The sequence below is a fragment of the Triticum aestivum genome, chromosome 3B (assembly GCF_018294505.1).
Source record: "Triticum aestivum cultivar Chinese Spring chromosome 3B, IWGSC CS RefSeq v2.1, whole genome shotgun sequence".
NCBI lineage: Eukaryota > Viridiplantae > Streptophyta > Magnoliopsida > Poales > Poaceae > Triticum > Triticum aestivum.
In genome coordinates, this window is record NC_057801.1 from 695,339,776 (window position 1) to 695,356,614 (window position 16,839).

General features: G+C 47.3%; 2 protein-coding genes across 2 annotated transcripts; one reads left to right on the forward strand and one right to left on the reverse strand.

Annotated features, from left to right (window-relative positions):
• The first annotated feature begins 357 nt into the window (after positions 1–357).
• Positions 358–3,625, forward strand: LOC123066098 (zerumbone synthase). The gene is made up of 3 exons (XM_044489250.1): positions 358–406; positions 747–818; positions 2,657–3,625. Exons 2-3 carry the CDS (start codon positions 766–768, stop codon positions 3,480–3,482), a joined length of 879 nt encoding a protein of 292 aa, XP_044345185.1. The 5' UTR covers positions 358–406; positions 747–765; the 3' UTR covers positions 3,483–3,625.
• Positions 3,626–9,636: 6,011 nt separating this feature from the next.
• LOC123071819 (amino acid permease 3) lies at positions 9,637–11,807 on the reverse strand. Its single transcript, XM_044495399.1, has 3 exons — positions 11,483–11,807; positions 10,814–11,356; positions 9,637–10,727 (listed from the first exon to the last, which is right to left on the reverse strand). Exons 1-3 carry the CDS (start codon positions 11,595–11,597, stop codon positions 9,943–9,945), a joined length of 1,443 nt encoding a protein of 480 aa, XP_044351334.1. The 5' UTR covers positions 11,598–11,807; the 3' UTR covers positions 9,637–9,942.
• Positions 11,808–16,839: the final 5,032 nt, after the last annotated feature.

The following is a 16,839-nucleotide window of genomic DNA, read 5'->3' on the forward strand; positions in this document are numbered from 1 at the left end:
AAAAAAGGTTATGGACAACCCATCTTTCGACCGCCTGTTGCACTTCTGTGTCGCCATCTGAACCGAACCGCAACCATTGTTTGACTACAGTTTTTTTGCGGGGAATTGTTTGACTACATTGATAAAACATGTATAAGATATGTGAATGAACTTGCACATCTTTTATGATGCTCCATAACATGATTTGCATGTTGGTAGAACAAGTATTTGCACCATAATAAAATTCTAAATGGAAATAGTGTCTCTATCTTTGAGCGGTTGGTTGGTTGGTTGGTTGGTTGAGGGAAGGTCTTCATGGTTTTATGTAAGAGCGTCTCGACACACCACCATCTCTCTCTCCCTCCCTCCCTCCCTCCTTCCCTCAAGAACTAGGAGAAACTGCTCCGGCTCGTCGGCGACAGCTAAGGTATTTCTTCAGACATTTTTCCTATCGGCTAGCTATCCCGAGGTGGTGCATGCCTTCTTATTGTTATTTGTCAGATCGCATCCCTTGCCAGCTAGCTTCATCTTTCCTTGACTGAAAAACTCGCCCTCACAGAAATCACTCTGATTCTTCCTACCAAAGTCCACAGGTGCTCTTGAACAGGTCGATTATGATCTCTCCTGTAAATCGTAGGGTGCATACTGCATGCATATAGTAGTTTTTTGTTTGTTTCCCCTGCTGAAGTATGCATGTTTTGTTTTTGTGATGCAAACAACGATCGGCTGTATCACTTATGGTAGTTGTTTCTTGTCCTCTTTTGTAGTGGGACGATCACCGAGGAGATGGCCGACGATGCAGGGCGGGGGCCGTCGGCGGCAGCGGCGAAGAAGGGGAGGTAAGCCATTAACTAAGCCACTAATTAGTAAGATGAGCAAGAGCTCTTGCCTGGCCAGGTGTTGTAGTTAGTTAATTAGTAGGAGATGGGCAAGGCATGTTCTCACTAGAGAGGTGGTAGGTTCCATGAAGCAAGCCAGCGATGTTGTCACTTGGCAGGGTTTCTGCTCATAGCAAGACTTTTTCGGTTCAATCATTGTCTCTCCAGCGTTGACTTGCCACCGAAATGCATGTCCAACAACCGGGAGTTCCAGCAACCGGCCCGTTTGTCTGTATGCTCACCGGAATCCCAACCTCGCCACCGGTGTTATTTTTCTCTCCAAAAGTGTCTGTATTATTTCAGCAAAATAGGATGCCCTAATCTAAAACCTTGACTAAATCAGCGTCTAATATGTTGGTGTGAAATTCAAAAAATAACATGTTGGTGTGAAAAACAAAACCTCAATGAGATTTCACGAACGAAACAATGACTTTTTCTAACATAGTACGATCACAGATGCTCATATACATGCATGTACATTCACCTCTATAAACGCGCACACCACCCTACCTAGACGATTTGTAGTCGACTGGAACGTCTCGTCCCACTCAACAAACATCACTGGGAAGTTTGAAATAAATCCAAAAAAATATGAACACCAGTGCCAACTTGAACCATAGTGGACTGGTACTACCACAAGGAACCTGGCCATCTGTACGCAACTGTATGATGGTGACCAGGGGCGGAGCTAGAATTGGGCCAAGCCCCGGGCCCTAGGGGTGGTACAGTGCGCAACAGTGTCGCGTTGAGCAGGGGCGGAGCTAGAATTGGGCCAAGCCCCAGGCCCTAGGTCTGCTACAGTGCGCAACAATGTCGCTACAGTACCTGAGATGCTACAGCCAAACCTGTGATTATTCTTCACGCCCCAGGCCCAGCCCCCCCTCCCCCCCCCCTCCCGGCCTAGATCCTGGATCCGCCAATGATGGTGATGAGCTTTGCAGGCTGACTCTCCTATTGTGGATTCCTAGCGCGACAAGCAACCATCACGGTCTGAAACCGCGATAGGTAGTACGTCATCAGACATGTAAATAGATGAAAGCTTCTAATTCTTAAAATTAATACTCCATACGTCCCAAAGTAAGTGTGAATATATGGTCTTCTCTTACTTTCTTTCAACCTGGACATTATGCATACACTTTATTTATTGTTACCACCTCCTTTTTGTTATGTTTTAAATTCCACTTGTTCTTTTTTGTTATTTGAATTTCCCATATAAACTTCATTTTAGTTATGTTTACATGAGATACGCGTGGATAGTGAATTTTATGATCTCACATCCATTTAGAAACAAATATTGAAAACTTAACGGGGTCCATAAATTTAAAATTTGGTGAAAAGTATGATTATTTGTGAGCTAGATATAAATCATAATCTAAATTATTAAAACAAACCTTAAACCATTTTATTTTTTTACTCCCTACGGTTCGGATTAATTGACGCAGCATCTATACAATGTCCATTTTGCATTGTATAGAGGTTGCGTCAATTGGATAGGAGGGAGTACCAAAATTTACATGTATGTCTATTATTCCGCACCATTTTTTAACCTGGACATTTGATTTATTTTTCTTAGAGGTTTGATTTTCTGTTAAGTATCTACTATATTGGGCTCATATGGACCTCATGTCATAATTGCATTTCTTGATGCATCCAAGTATATATCGCCATACATGCACAAGAGCGAGTGAGCATCTTGGCACACTATAACTAGCAAAGATAGTTGATCCAAAAAAAAAACTAGTAAAGATAGAAAAATAAATCCTCAGATCTCGATAAGTTGCTACCGATTCATTTTGCAGACTCGAGGGGAAGATCGCACTCATAACTGGAGGAGCGAGTGGGCTCGGAAAGGCCACGGCTCACGAGTTCATCCAGGAGGGCGCGTCCGTGGTCATCGCCGACGTCAACTCAGCGTTGGGCATAGAGACAGCCCAGGAGCTAGGCCCACAGGCCCATTTCGTCCACTGCGACGTCACCGTCGAGGAGAGCGTCGCCGCGGCCGTGGACGCCACCGTCACGAAGCACGGCCGGCTCGACGTCATGTTCAACAACGCCGGCATCGTGGGCGCGCTCTCCGGGACGTCGGAGGTGGCCAGCCTGGATCTGGGCCAGTTCGACCGCGTCATGAGCGTGAACGTGCGCGGCACCCTGGCGGGGATCAAGCACGCGATGCGCGTCATGGCGCCGGCGGGCTCCGGCTCCATCCTCTGCATGGCCAGCATCAGCGGCCTCCTCGGAGGCCTCGGCACGTACCCCTACGCGGTCTCCAAGCTCGCCGTCGCCGGGCTCGTCAAGACCGCCGCCGCCGAGCTGTCTCGCCACGGCGTCCGGATCAACTGCATATCGCCGCACGCCGTGCCGACGCCGCTGGTGCTGGAGCAGTTCTCGCAGCTGTACGCTGGCGCGGACGAGGCGCAGCTGGCCGCCATCATCGGCGGCCTCGGCGAGCTCAAGGGCGCGACGTGCGAGGCGGTGGACGTGGCCAAGGCGGCCGTGTACCTCGCGTCCGACGATGCCAAGTATGTCTCCGGCCAGAACCTGGTGGTGGACGGCGGCTTCACCACCTACAAGTACATGAACATGCCACCCCGCAAGCCTCAGGGTCAGCCGGTCAGGAGCGAGTGATTGCCCACTACTGATGTTGACTGCGTTTGTGCTCGTGTGGGATTGTACAAAACTTTTTTTTGAAAAAGGGGTGTAACCCCGGCCTCTGCAGCAGAACGATGCATACGGCCACCTTTATTATAAAGCAAATAAGTTCAACACAAGTCATAAGGTCTTAAACAAACGAACGACAAACATGCTTACGAAGAGCAGAGAATAAAAGCCACAACCACAGGCAAAAGAAAGATAGGAAAACTAATTGCCTATCCTATCACATGGCCGCCATCCAAACCCGTCGAATATAGTCCGAGCTACCATCTCCCATCGGATAGATCCAGTAACCAAATGTTCCCTGGCCTCCGTCTGAGTAAGTAGCAACTACATACGGATCAATGTAGTGGCTCGGAATATAACCTGCAAAAAATGAGTATTTGTTGTTCTGTTAAAAACCAAATCATTCTGCAGTTCCATACTGCCCAAAGTAAAGCACATACTCCTACACGAATGTGTCTCGCTGTTTGGGATTCTATCCCGTCCAGCCACGTTCCAAATAACGTGTTGATATTATTCGTAGGAGTAATTTTAAACGCAATGTGAACAGTCTGCCATAGAACCTTTGCCATCGGACAGTCAAGAAAGAGGTGTTTGATAGTCTCATCACGATCACAAAAACTACATCTCGTGGAACCAGTCCAATTGCGCTTTGTTAAATTGTCCTTAGTTAAAATGACTTGTTTGTGTACAAACTACATGAACACTTTAACTCTCAAAGGTACCTTGACATTCCATACATGTTTGGATGTAGGAATAGAGCTAGAGTTAATCACAGCTAAATACATAGATTTAACCGTGAACTCTCCATTCCTGGCTAACTTCCAGCACAACGTGTCTGGCTGTTGAGAAAGCTGCACATTCATCGGTCTTCTCACCAAATGGAGCCAGGTTTCCCAACGGGCTCCGGCAAGTGTTCTTCTAAAGTGGATATTGAGGGGAGTGGACTGAAGCACGATAGCAACGAAAGTGTCTCTTCGTTGCATAATGCTATAAAGGAAGGGATATTGAAGCGCGAGAGGTGTTTCCTCTAGCCATGTATCCTCCCAGAATCTCATGGAAGTACCGTTTCCGACTAGAAACTTTGTTTTGTTGAAAAAGGCTATTTTAACTCTCATTAGCCCTTTCCGAAAAGGTGAGTCCGTCGGCCTTACTGTCACCTGTGCCAAAGTTTTGGAATGAAGGTACTTATTCCGCAGAATCTGGGCCCATGTGGCCTCCGACTCTACATATAACTTATACAGCCACTTGCTGAGAAGACATCTATTTTTCACCTCAAGATTTTCGATACCTAGACCCCCTTGGTCTTTCGGTCGACAAATCATATCCCATTTAGTGAGTCTATACTTCTTTTTCAGGTCATCACTCTGCCAGAAAAATCGGGATCAATAGAAATCCAGTCTTTTTGGAACTCCAACTAGTATCTCGAAAAATGACAAAAGAAACATAGGCATGCTCGTGGAAGAGACAAAAGAAACATATGCATGCTTGTAAGCCTCTTGTTCCTCTTTGGCTCTTCCAAAGCAGAACAATTCACTCTTGTGAAAGTTAATCTTTAACCCAGTCAATTGTTCGAATAAGCATAACACCAGCTTCATGTTTCTCGCTTTTGCCATGTCATGCTCCATGAAGATGATAGTATCATCAGTGTACTGTAGGATAGACACCCCTCCATCAACTAGATGAGGTACCAGGCTACCTACTTGACCAGCATCCTTTGCCCTACCTTTTAGAATGGTCAACATGTCAACTACAATGTTGAATAGAATAGGTGACATCGGATCTCCTTGTCTCAGGCCCTTGTGTGTCTGGAAATAATGACCTATGTCATCATTCACTTTGATTCCAACACTCTCTTTTTGCGTGAAGGATTCAACCCGGTTCCTCCAACCGGGTCGAAGCCTTTCATGCGCAAATCCTGTTGCAGAAATGGCCATTTAACATTATCATACGCTTTTTTGAAATCCACTTTGAAAACAACCCCGTCTAGCTTTTTCGTATGAATTTCATGGAGCATTTCATGAAGGACCACAACCCTGTCTAGGATGTTTTTGTCCGACATGAAAGCAGTTTGGGTCGGCTGCACCACAGAGTGCGCAATCTGTGTGAGTCTATTGGTCCCAACCTTTGTAAAAAATTTGAAACTAACATTAAGAAGACAGATAGGCCTAAACTGCTCAATTCTCATAGCCTCGGTTTTTTTCGGGAGCAAGGTTATAGTTCCAAAATTTAAATGAAACAACTGAAGCTATCCAGAGAATAGATCATGGAACATCTGTAACAAATCTCCTTTAATAATGTGCCAACATTTGTTATAAAACTCCGCCGGAAATCCATCCGGCCCCGGAGCTTTATTATTCTTCATTTGTGAAATCGCTTCAAACACATCTTTCTTCGAGAATGGTGCAGTTAATACATCATTCTCATCAGCAGCCAGCTGAGGCACATCCTCAATCCTCGACTCATCCAAGGACACAAAATTATCCTTTGGAGGCCCAAACAGCTGCTTGTAATAATTGGTTATGTATAATTTTAAGTTCTCCTGCCCTAAGATCGTCCCTTCGTCTTGCTCAAGATGAAAGATTCTTTTCTTTCTATGCTTGCCATTGGCGATCATATGAAAGAATTGAGTGTTAGCGTCCCCCTGGACGACTTTGCGAACCTTAGCTCGCAAAGCCCACTTCAACTCCTCTTCCCTCAACAGCTCTTTCAAACGCATCTCCGCATCTATTTTGGCATGAAGCTCCGAGGATTGCAGAATTGTGGACTCGGCTTTTACATCTAGGGACTGGATAAGTGTAAGGAGCCTTTCCTTTTCAACCTTATAGATCCCACTGAGATGCTTAGCCCATCCTCGCAAGAAACTTCTCAAGTTTCTAATCTTATTCTGCCATATCTCAATAGAAGACCTTCCTCCTGCATCTATCCCCCATTCCCTGGCTATCAGATCTAGGAAACCTTCTCTTTCAAACCATGCAAGTTCGAAAGAGAAGGTATTTTTATTACCCACATGCGTTGCCTCACCAGAGCCAACCAGCAGAGGGGTGTGGTCAGAGATACCATGAGATAATGCGACTGTAACCAGGGGGAATTTCTGTACCCAATCGACGCTCGCTAGGACTCGATCTAGCTTCTCATACGCCGGGTTTTGCAAAGTATTAGCCCAAGTGATTTTTCTGCCCGAAAGCTCTATCTCTCTAAGATCCAAGCTTTCAATGATGGTATTAAACATAATTGACCACCTGGCGTCGAAATTATCATTGTTCTTTTATTCTCTCCTTCTAATATTAAAACCGCCCCAACCAGGATTGGTAGTTGTTCAGACCCGCAAATACGGACGAGATCCGCCAAAAAGTTTGGTTTTAGTTCCGGCTGTGCGGCCCCATACACCACAACCAGTGCCCAATTAAAACTATCGACTTTGGATCTGACCCGAAATTTGACAGCAAAGTCACCCATAACCACACTTCGGACTTCCAACACATCACATTTCACCCCTAGTAGGATCCCCCCTGATCTTCCTCTTAGGGGAAGGCAGTGCCAATCAAAATCGACACCTCCAGATAAGGTGCTCAGAAACCGAGGAGAGAAATTGTCCCTTCCAGTCTCGGAAAGGGCAATAAAATCTAGTCTATGTTCAATTGAAGCATCTGCTAGAAACCTTCTTTTAGCCAAGTCCATCAGACCTATGCTATTCCAAAAGATGCCTCATATAGTTCATCATGGAATTGTTTGGTTGTACGGACCCTAGCACTTCTACGCACCGCGGATGCAGGATATATCTTACGCCTCCACTTTCGCTTAGACTTGTTCTGATCCTCTCCCCGGTCCTCACAACCGGGGTCCGCAGATCTAACCTCCTGACCCTCTACCGGGGCACTCTCCTCAAGGGGTGTAAAACCCTCATCCTCCTTAGTCTCAGCACTAGATGGGGCAAGATACGCATAGAACGTATCTAGCACCCTGACTCCCAAAGCGTCAATGTCAGAATCGTTCATAGGTTTCACCGCTTCCAGGTCCAAAATGTCATTAACAAATTTAGAGATTTCACTATCGTTACTACCTAGTGAAACTCCTAACTCGTTTGCATTGTGAATGATCTCATCATTAGAAAAGTGCAAAATGGAATTGGAAGTATTGACTGACATACCAGTAGTGACCTCCAACAAAATTGTCTATATACCTGTGAAACCTTGGAATGAATAGTGGATTCGACAGCTTAGGGCATCTCCAACGCGTCCTCCAGAATGGGTACTGTATTGTCTATGGACTGGTATGGACTAGTCCGCACATACCCATACAGAACCTTGTCTCCTTAACGCACATCTATTTTTTTCGATGAATAATAGCATATCAAACTTTTGATGAATGAAAATATTCAAATGCAGCACTAGTTATAATTAAAATATTACAGTTCAACTAAAGTTTTGAAATTTAAACTTGAATTCAACTGCAGATATGATCCATGCGACTGGAATTTTCTAAAGTTTAATTTGAATCACCACATCCATCGAACTAAAATCCAACAACCTCCACTTGTTGGTCCACCTCTTCAAGCGGCACTGTCGATCTTTTCCTCCAACTTTCCGTAGAGCCACAATCTTTTTAGCCGCCGTCCCTTCCTCTCCTCTACTTCACCTCTGGCAAGGTCTTGTCCGATCCCTCGTCGTCGACTCCGTCCCCATCTTGTGCTCTGGCTCCATCCAATCTAAGTGGCGGTCAGTACAGAACACCCCCTCTAAACATGTTAACCCTTTTCCTCGTTGGCGATGTCATGGCCAGCCGCTTTACCCCCCCCCCCCCTCTCCCTCCCTGCCTCTCCCTTTCCCTCTATCCACTTATATTCAATAAGTATTTTACAACTATACACTAAATGTATACAAGAAAATACGGTCATGTTTGGTTTGTGATTAACTTTGCCACAGGTTGTAAGTTGTAACGTTATTTTTCCCGAACTTGTCATACTTGAGGTGCTCCAATTCTTAGTCAAACTTGGCTCCCTTAGGAAATCTTCTTGAATGAAATATATGGCATGTGGGGCTTATTGCTCACAGAAAGATTCTTGCCTTAAGTGGAGGACAACCTTCCGGCGCGGAGCTCATCTGCTCCTGTTAATGAACAATAAAATAGGCAAGAATAGCAACAACAAAAATCAATACCTTTTTTGAATGAAATATGAACAAAAATTATATGCGCCCGACAAAATTTCATGACCACATGTCATTGGGAGAGCTCTAGACAGAAAAACAAAAATCAAAGCTTTGAGAAAGGGTCAAAATTCTTGTTTTGGAGCCCTGATTTAATTTTTTTCTATCCCAAACTCCCAGGATGTCATAAGGTCATGAAACTTTGCATACACATGAAGAATTTGTTTATCTTTCATGTAAAAATAGTGTCGTATTTTTTTTTCATTTTCCCCATTTTTTAGGATTTAACTGTACATCCATGAGCAGATGAGCTCGTGATTAGCAACGGTTTCTCCCTTAGGTGTGTGGCTAGAATCAAACACCCATCTAACTTAGTCAAACTTGTCCAAGAGTATCTTCAATCGTTTTCTGTATTTGTAATACAGTTTTGTAATAACAGCCGTTGAGGAGAAGTTCGGCAAAAAAAGCTCTTCAACATCGATAAAAGGGCCACGTTAGCTAACTGTCATCGTATTCCTCTATGTATTTTACTCGTGGGGTTCTTGCTCCCTTTGTACGCACGGTCGCATGCTACCGTCGGCACCAACCAACCACAGAATCTGCGATGGCGACTGGAGAGGCCCAGGGACGGCCGTGACCGTGAAGCCGCCGGGCCGCCAGCACGAACCCACTCAAGAGTGTCTACGAGACTAGGCATCTGGAATCTCACCGGAAAAGCGAAGGTCACATCGCCTAAAGTGCCGGCCGGGATCTTTGAACGCCACGACGTTACGGACCCCTCCGAGATTCATCCCGCAGGATGCCGGCTGGCCCCGATGCTTCCTTTCCACTCGTAGAACAAAGAAAACGAAGATTCTTCCGAGGATTCGACGCTTCGCCAACCCATTTCCGAAAGGAACGGTGGATCAACTTTAGCTTCAAAATCGGCCGAGGTTGGTGTGATTTGAACATGCATGACACACAGTCTGAGCTCAGGGTGACAACAAACGACAGACACACTTCAATATTCTTTTCAAATTCTGTACTATTATTAAATTAGCTTCTACCACCACGCAAAACAAGAACATTAGTTGGTGACACACACTCTTGACACTTAGGTAGTAGTATCTTTTCTTTGAGGCGACTACGGCGGTCATTAGCCAGCCTAAACAATTTTTTGACACTTCGGTAGCTTGTCGCTCTTCTTTTTGACCCAGTTTGGCTTTCACACTCCAGCCAAAGTGAACTTTACCGGACGCTATCGTAGAATGTTCTTCGGTGCGTGCATGATGGTCAGACGTCGATTATGACTTGAACGGGTGGTACACCTTGAGGTCGGACTTGATGCCGGCGATGGACCCCGCGGCGGCGGCAAGGGAGATGGCTAGGCATCCGAGGCTGAGCATCTGTAGGCACACCCACTGCGTGCTCCACTTGGGCACCTTCTTCTGCACCACGTACATCTCCACGGGAAAGTAGACGGTGAGCGGCCAGAACCCCAGAGCACCCAGGAACCCCACGACGTCGTTGAAGAAGGGCAGCATCATGGACACCACCGTCGTCGCCACCACGAACGCCGTCCGCCACGCCGCCCGGAACATGTTCACCTTGTACGTCCTGAAGAGCGGGACCTCGACCTCGCCGGTAACATACGTTGACTCCGGCCACCTCTTCGCCGCCCACTTCTCCACGAAGGCGAACAGGGGCTGGCAGTACACCTGGTAGGCGCCGACGAGGTGGATGACGATGGCGGCGTTGGCGATGTCGAGGAGCCAGAAGGGCTCGTAGAAGCCGAACCCTGTGAGGAGGTTCCCCGGGGCGGCGTCGCCGAAGGCCGCGTAGCCCATGCAACCGCAGAGCATGTAGAAGACCGTGGTCACCGCGACGCTGACCATGGTGGCGCGCTTCATGACCGTGGACTCCGACGGCGGTGGCGCCCGGATTGTGTCCTGGATCTCGATGAGGATGAGCGAGTAGGAGTAGGCGAATGCGATGTCTCCAAACGCCTGGGTGCTGCGCCACACCTTCTGCATCGGCGTCACCGTGCCGATGCTGATGCCGGTCAGGCTGCCCTTGATGCCTCCGTTAGCTGCATGCATGCATAATTGGTTAACACATTGCTGACTATGTATCAGAATTACTCCTCGATCGACGAGAGTGTGCATAATCACCTACCTATGACTTGGACGATGCCGAGGCCGAGGCCGATGGAGGAGTAGGTGAAGGACATGGCGGCGGCGAGCATGGAGAGCCAGGAGATCTGATCGAAGTCGGGGATCTGGGAGAAGAAGACCTGGGCGACGCCGAAGATGATCATGTAGGGCACGCTGGAGACCTTGCAGGGGTCGGCGTGGCCGTTGCCGTGGAAGCAGTTAGCCCTCTTGATGGCCAGCATACTGATGGAGGCGGCGATGGTGTAGCCGATAGAAACCCCGACGATGTTAGCATACTGCAGCACCCCGCAAATCTGCACCTTGATGCCGCTGAGGTTGGCGTTGACGGCGTCCATGTAGGTGTAGTTGCGCTTGCCGGTGCTCTGGTCGCCGGAGCGGTAGCAGTCGGCGAGCAGCGAGGAGGTGAAGTAGGTGACGAGGGAGAAGAGCAGCATGACGGCGGGGCCGGCCACCCAGCCGAGCTGCGCGATTGCCCACCCCAGCGACAGCACCCCGGAGCCGATCACCGCCGTGATGATGTGCGAGCTCGCCGTCCACATCGTGCCTGCACACATCGGCATCAATATGTACGTCCGAGTGAGAAACCAACAATCAATTACTGTATGCTATACGTCAGAGTCAGAAACCAACAATCAAGTACGCCATGAGACGAGAAAGGGGTTTTACGTACCGGTGCGCTTGTTGCGGCCATCGTCGTCGAGCTTGGAGCCGGCGGTCTGGCCGAGCTCGGCGGCGGCTACCTCCATCGGCGGGTAGTAGTAGGTGGCCACGACCTTGTCCGCCATCCCGATCGACCTCTCCGTAGGCTTTAACTGCTGCCAACAGATTGAGTCCGCTTGCAGGTGAGAACTAATTAAGAGGAGGCCAGACCACAGTAAGTGTAGTGCACTCTGCGCGCTAGAGATGCGATCTTGTGCAGCGTGATCTGCAGAGAACGAGTAAATGTCTACTGGCGAGCCAGAGAGCGCGAGGTGGTGGTGGTGGGTGCCTGGCCTGCCTCTGGGTACCGAGGGCACGGGTGCAATTTATAGGAGGAGCCTGCGCTGCGTAAAGCGAGTGCCGACCCGGACCGGTCGGCATTCAGGGACCTGCCTGTCTCCTGCGTGTGTGCGTGTGTGCGCTGCCGCTGCTGCTAGTGCTCCGACTGGAAATTCAAACCTCCTAACTCGTAGAGTTGACGCATGTACTGTAATCTGCACATTTGCTATGTGTGGTTGACATCGACACGGCCGGGCAGTCGCCTTCCAAGAAGGAGCCAGCCAGCACCTTTTGGCATTTGCCATGCCTCATGGCACCAGAGACCAGCGAAATGCAGATCACCATGCGATAATGCCAACTCCAACGCACTAACACCAGACGGACATCCGTTTTTTTCTTCTGAATTTTGTCCATTTATGTAGGATGTGCTGGCCATGCGCTCAACGCACGGACGCATCTGATCCATAGCCGGCTGGTGCCCGTATGTATACACTTGTTTAACCACTAAAATACATATCTTTTATTTTATCAACAAACATTTTGATGCATTTGAGTACATTCATCAATTCTTCGCTAGGAGAATAAGACCAAAGAAAACAAAGAATCACAAATAGACATTTTAAAAGATATCCAACTTTCATAACTGCTCTCACTAGTTGGATTAATATCATTTGTATGTCTTCATTGTTGATCTGTGGCTTCTCGATTTTGCACACTTTTTTCTTCTTCGATTCTAAAGAAGCAGACGTTGCTTCACATCTAATCTTATCTCTGGTCTTCATTCTAACAACAAGTGCACGTGAATCTATCAAATTTCGTGCTATCAACAGATCGGTGTATTTTTTCTTCCCAATACCAAAACTTGCATTCATCCTACACACAAATTTGAGTATAAGCAATGAGCTACCGAAAATGCGCCGAATCCGGGAACACAACCAAATCAAAAGAAGTACATACCAGGTCTTTTTTGCCCTTGAAGAACACCCATCTGGGATGTTCCGGTGTGGTAGAAACGCGGTGCACGACCTGTCGCAGGCAGTCATCGCACTTTATGAGCAGCAACGGTGAGCCGACGAGCCGGGACGTGTCTTTGCCGGCTAACCGCCGACGGGATAGATTCGAGCGGCTAGAGGCGGAGCCTGCATATGGGGCACGGAGGTGTTGCCGGGGCTATATGGTCCGGTACTCGGCCAATCCATGACAAGGTGCACTCGCCGGCGGTTGGATGCGCTAAATCCCACCGCCGCAAATCTACCTGTTGACCACCGGCGTCGGGGGCGAGAGAGGCGCAAATTCGATGGTCGTGCTTTGGGCGGCCAGGCTGGACAGTGAGGCGGACGGGAAAATGGACGGGAAAATGCTTTCCGCCCCCTCCCCGTGTTCGTCTCCACTGATCGGCTGGGTGCTCTATCGGGACCCCACGGTGTGCTGGCAAATCGGGCTTTCGTCCATCCTTTCTCGGCTCCCATGGAATATGGAATAGGTATCTCTTCCTTTCCCGCCCACTCGCATGGATGGTCCAGTGGTCCGGCCGCTATCTTACGTGTGTTGGATGGCTCTTGATCGTCGCCGTATCAATATTTCTTTATGACTCCGTGAGATGGCTGCAGTACCATGATTTTGCAGTGCTCAACTCAAAATCGATTCGATTCTTCCGGGTTTGTGGAATCACTCATTGCTTCCGATTTTGACCGGCCCAGAACCTATGGAGGAGAGCCGACGAACATTTTTCGTGCGGGTGTGCCTTTGTGACCGAGCCTGGAGAGCCATCCTTTTCCGCCTGTGGATGAATTAATTAGCTAATCCCCGTCAAAACATGAATATGCTAAGTTGTAGACTAACTAAGAACAAGAATCGTGTGATATGATAATAAACTAAGGGCATCTCCAACGCCGACCCACAAACCTTCCGCAACCGTCCGGACCGTGGAAGCCATCCAACGCGGTCCTGTATCGATCGTTGGAGGAGGTTTGCGGGAGTCCAGACCGATCTCAAGCCCGCTTTTGACCACCCTGGCGCACCAAAAACCCCTTCCCCTTCCCGCGCGTTTTCAGCCAGCGTTGCTCCAGAGCGTCACCGCCTTCACTCATGCCTGGCCCGAGCGGACGCGACCACTCACCGACGCCAGCATTGAAGTGGCGCGCCGGCCGAGAGAGCACCGCTCGCGCCGCTTCCCGGTGCAGGCGACTGTCGCGCGTTCAAACGACACGACGGCCGCCCGCCCGTCCGTCTACCGCCCGCATTGATGGCACACAGTTGCCGATGCGTCTCCTCCCGCGCCACCCTTCCGTCCCTCTACCGCCCACCGATGTGCCCCGACCATAGTCACAGTCATCCCTCTCTGCACCACTCCCCGCCATTGATCCCTCCGCAGCCAATGCTCTATGGGACGGGCTGACGTCAGAGCAGAAGAAGGCCATGGCCACCATTGCTGCTGACTGGCAGGCCAGCAGGCAGCCGAAGGACGCCTCTGATGCGGACGTGCAAATGGAGGATGCCTCCGACGATGAGTCAGCGCCACCCTCCTCCTCCTCATTATCGCCCTCCAAATTTGGCTAGGATGGCCTCCCAATTATGCATCTAGGATGGCAGTGTCGGGGAAGTAAACACTTTTTAAGATTCAGGAACTCAGCGTCTCTGGATTTTGCAGGATTCACCAGGCCTATCTAGCAAGCAAGGAGAGGTTGAAAAACTCAATGTCTTTAAAACCGAGAAACCCCCCCCCCCCCTACACTTGGGCTGGGTCATTGCCTCCCATGACACCCAATATGGCATGCGCTTCCCATTTGAACTGCCCCACCAAAAATTCCAAATCAGCATATTGAGATGTTCACAAACCCCCTCGGGAGCTTAAAACATGACATCAAAAACACTGGAATTGCCTGAGCTATGATACGTTTCCAACGTATCTATATATTTTTATTGTTTCATGCTATTATATTATCTGTTTTGGATGTTTTATATGCATTAATATGCTATTTTATATTATTTTTGGGACTAACTTATTAATCCAGAGCCCACTGTCAGTTTCTGTTTTTTTTCTTGTTTTTGAGTTTTACAGAAAAGGAATATCAAATGGAGTGCAAATAGAATAAAACTTTCGTGACGATTTTTCTTGGACCAGAAGACACACGTAGGACTTGGAGATGAAGTCAGAGGAGTCCCGAGGAGGCCACAAGCCATAGGGGCGCGCTAGAGGGGCATGCCCTGAGGGTTTGTCGGCCCCTCGGGGCTCCTCCAACCCTAATTCTTGGCCTATAAATTCAGAAATATTCCCAAATGACCAGAAGCGTCCACCAAAATACTTTTCCTCCATCGTAACCTTCTGTACCCGTGAGATCCCATCTAGGGACCTTTTCCTGCACCCTGCCGTAGGGGGGTTCAATCACGAAGGGCTTATACATCAACTCTATTGCCCTTCCAATGAAGCATGAGTAGTTTACCACAGACCTACGGGTCCATAGCTGGTAGCTAGATGGCTTCTTCTCTCTCTTTGATCCTCAATACCATGTTCTCCTCGATGTTCTTAGAGATCTATCCGATGTTATATTCTTTTGCGATGTGTTTGTCGAGGTTCGATGAATTGTGGATTTATGACCAATTTATCTATGAATATTATTTGAATATTCTCTAAATTCTTATATGCATGATTTGATATCTTTGTATTTCTCTTTGAATTATCGGTTTGGCTTGGCCAACTAGATTGATTCTTCTTGCAAAGGGAGAGGTGCTTAGTTTTGGGTGCAATCTTGCAGTGATCTCACCCATTGACAATGTAGGGGTAGCGAGACACGTATTGTATTGTTGCCATCAAGGGTAACAAGATGTGGTTTTCATCATATTGCTTGAGTTTATCCCTCTACATCATGTCATCTTGCTTAAGGCGTTACTTCGTTCTTATGAACTTAATACTCTAGATGCATGCTGGATAGTGGTTGATGTGTGGAGTAATAGTAGTAGATGCAGGCAAGAGTCGGTCTACTTGACACGGACGTGATGCATGTATTCATAATCATTGCCTTGGATATCGTCATTACTTTGTGCTTTTCTATCAGTTGCTCGATAGTAATTTGTTCACTTACCATATTATTTTTCTTCAAGAGAGAAGCCTCTAGTGAAACCTATGGCCCCCGGGTATATTTTCCATCATATATTTTCTGATCTATGAACCAAAAAACCCAAAAATATCTTGCTACAATTTATTTACATTTACTTTTTTTATGTTTTAGTAATCTTTTATATCTATCTCTATCAGATCTCACCTTTGCAAGTGACGGTGAAGAGATTGTCAACCCCTTTATCGCGTTGGGTGCAAGTGTTTGATTGTTTGTGCAGGTACATATATTGGAGAGTTGCATGTATATCCTAGTGGATTGATACCTTGGTTCTCAAAACTGAGGGAAATACTTATGTCTACTTTGCTGCAGCACCCTTTCCTCTTCAAGCGAAAAACCAACGCAAACTCAAGAAGTAGCAGGAAGAATTTCTGGCGCCGTTGCCGGGAAGATCTACATCAAGCCTACCAAGTACCCATCATAAACTCTCATCTCTTGCATTACATTATTTTCCATTTGCCTCTCGTTTTCCTCTCTCCACTTCTAAAACATTTTCAGAAAAAATACAAAAATATTTGCCCTTTTATTTGCCTTCTTTCTGTTTGCCTTTATGTCTTGCTTGGCTCATTTGCTTGTTTACTTGGTATAATTGTGTGTTTATTGAAAATCAGAAACAAAAAGGTTTATGGATCCACTTAAAGTTTTCTACTTGGATCATCTTCGATCCATATGTGCTCATGCGGAAATCTCAACTAGTTTAGTTGAGGGAAAATCTTTAGATGAGCATGCTCATTTTGTGCGTCACCGTTTGTCTGAAAAAGGGAGACTATTATGGAATCAAATAAATTGTTTGCTATGTTAGGCTTGGAATCTTTGTGAATTTTTGTGATTTTACTTATTGCTCTAAGAACCCTAAAAAATACATTCCCTACCTATGTGAGTTTAATGATAATGAAATCTTATCTTCTTATGAAAATGGTGTTTTTATTTACTA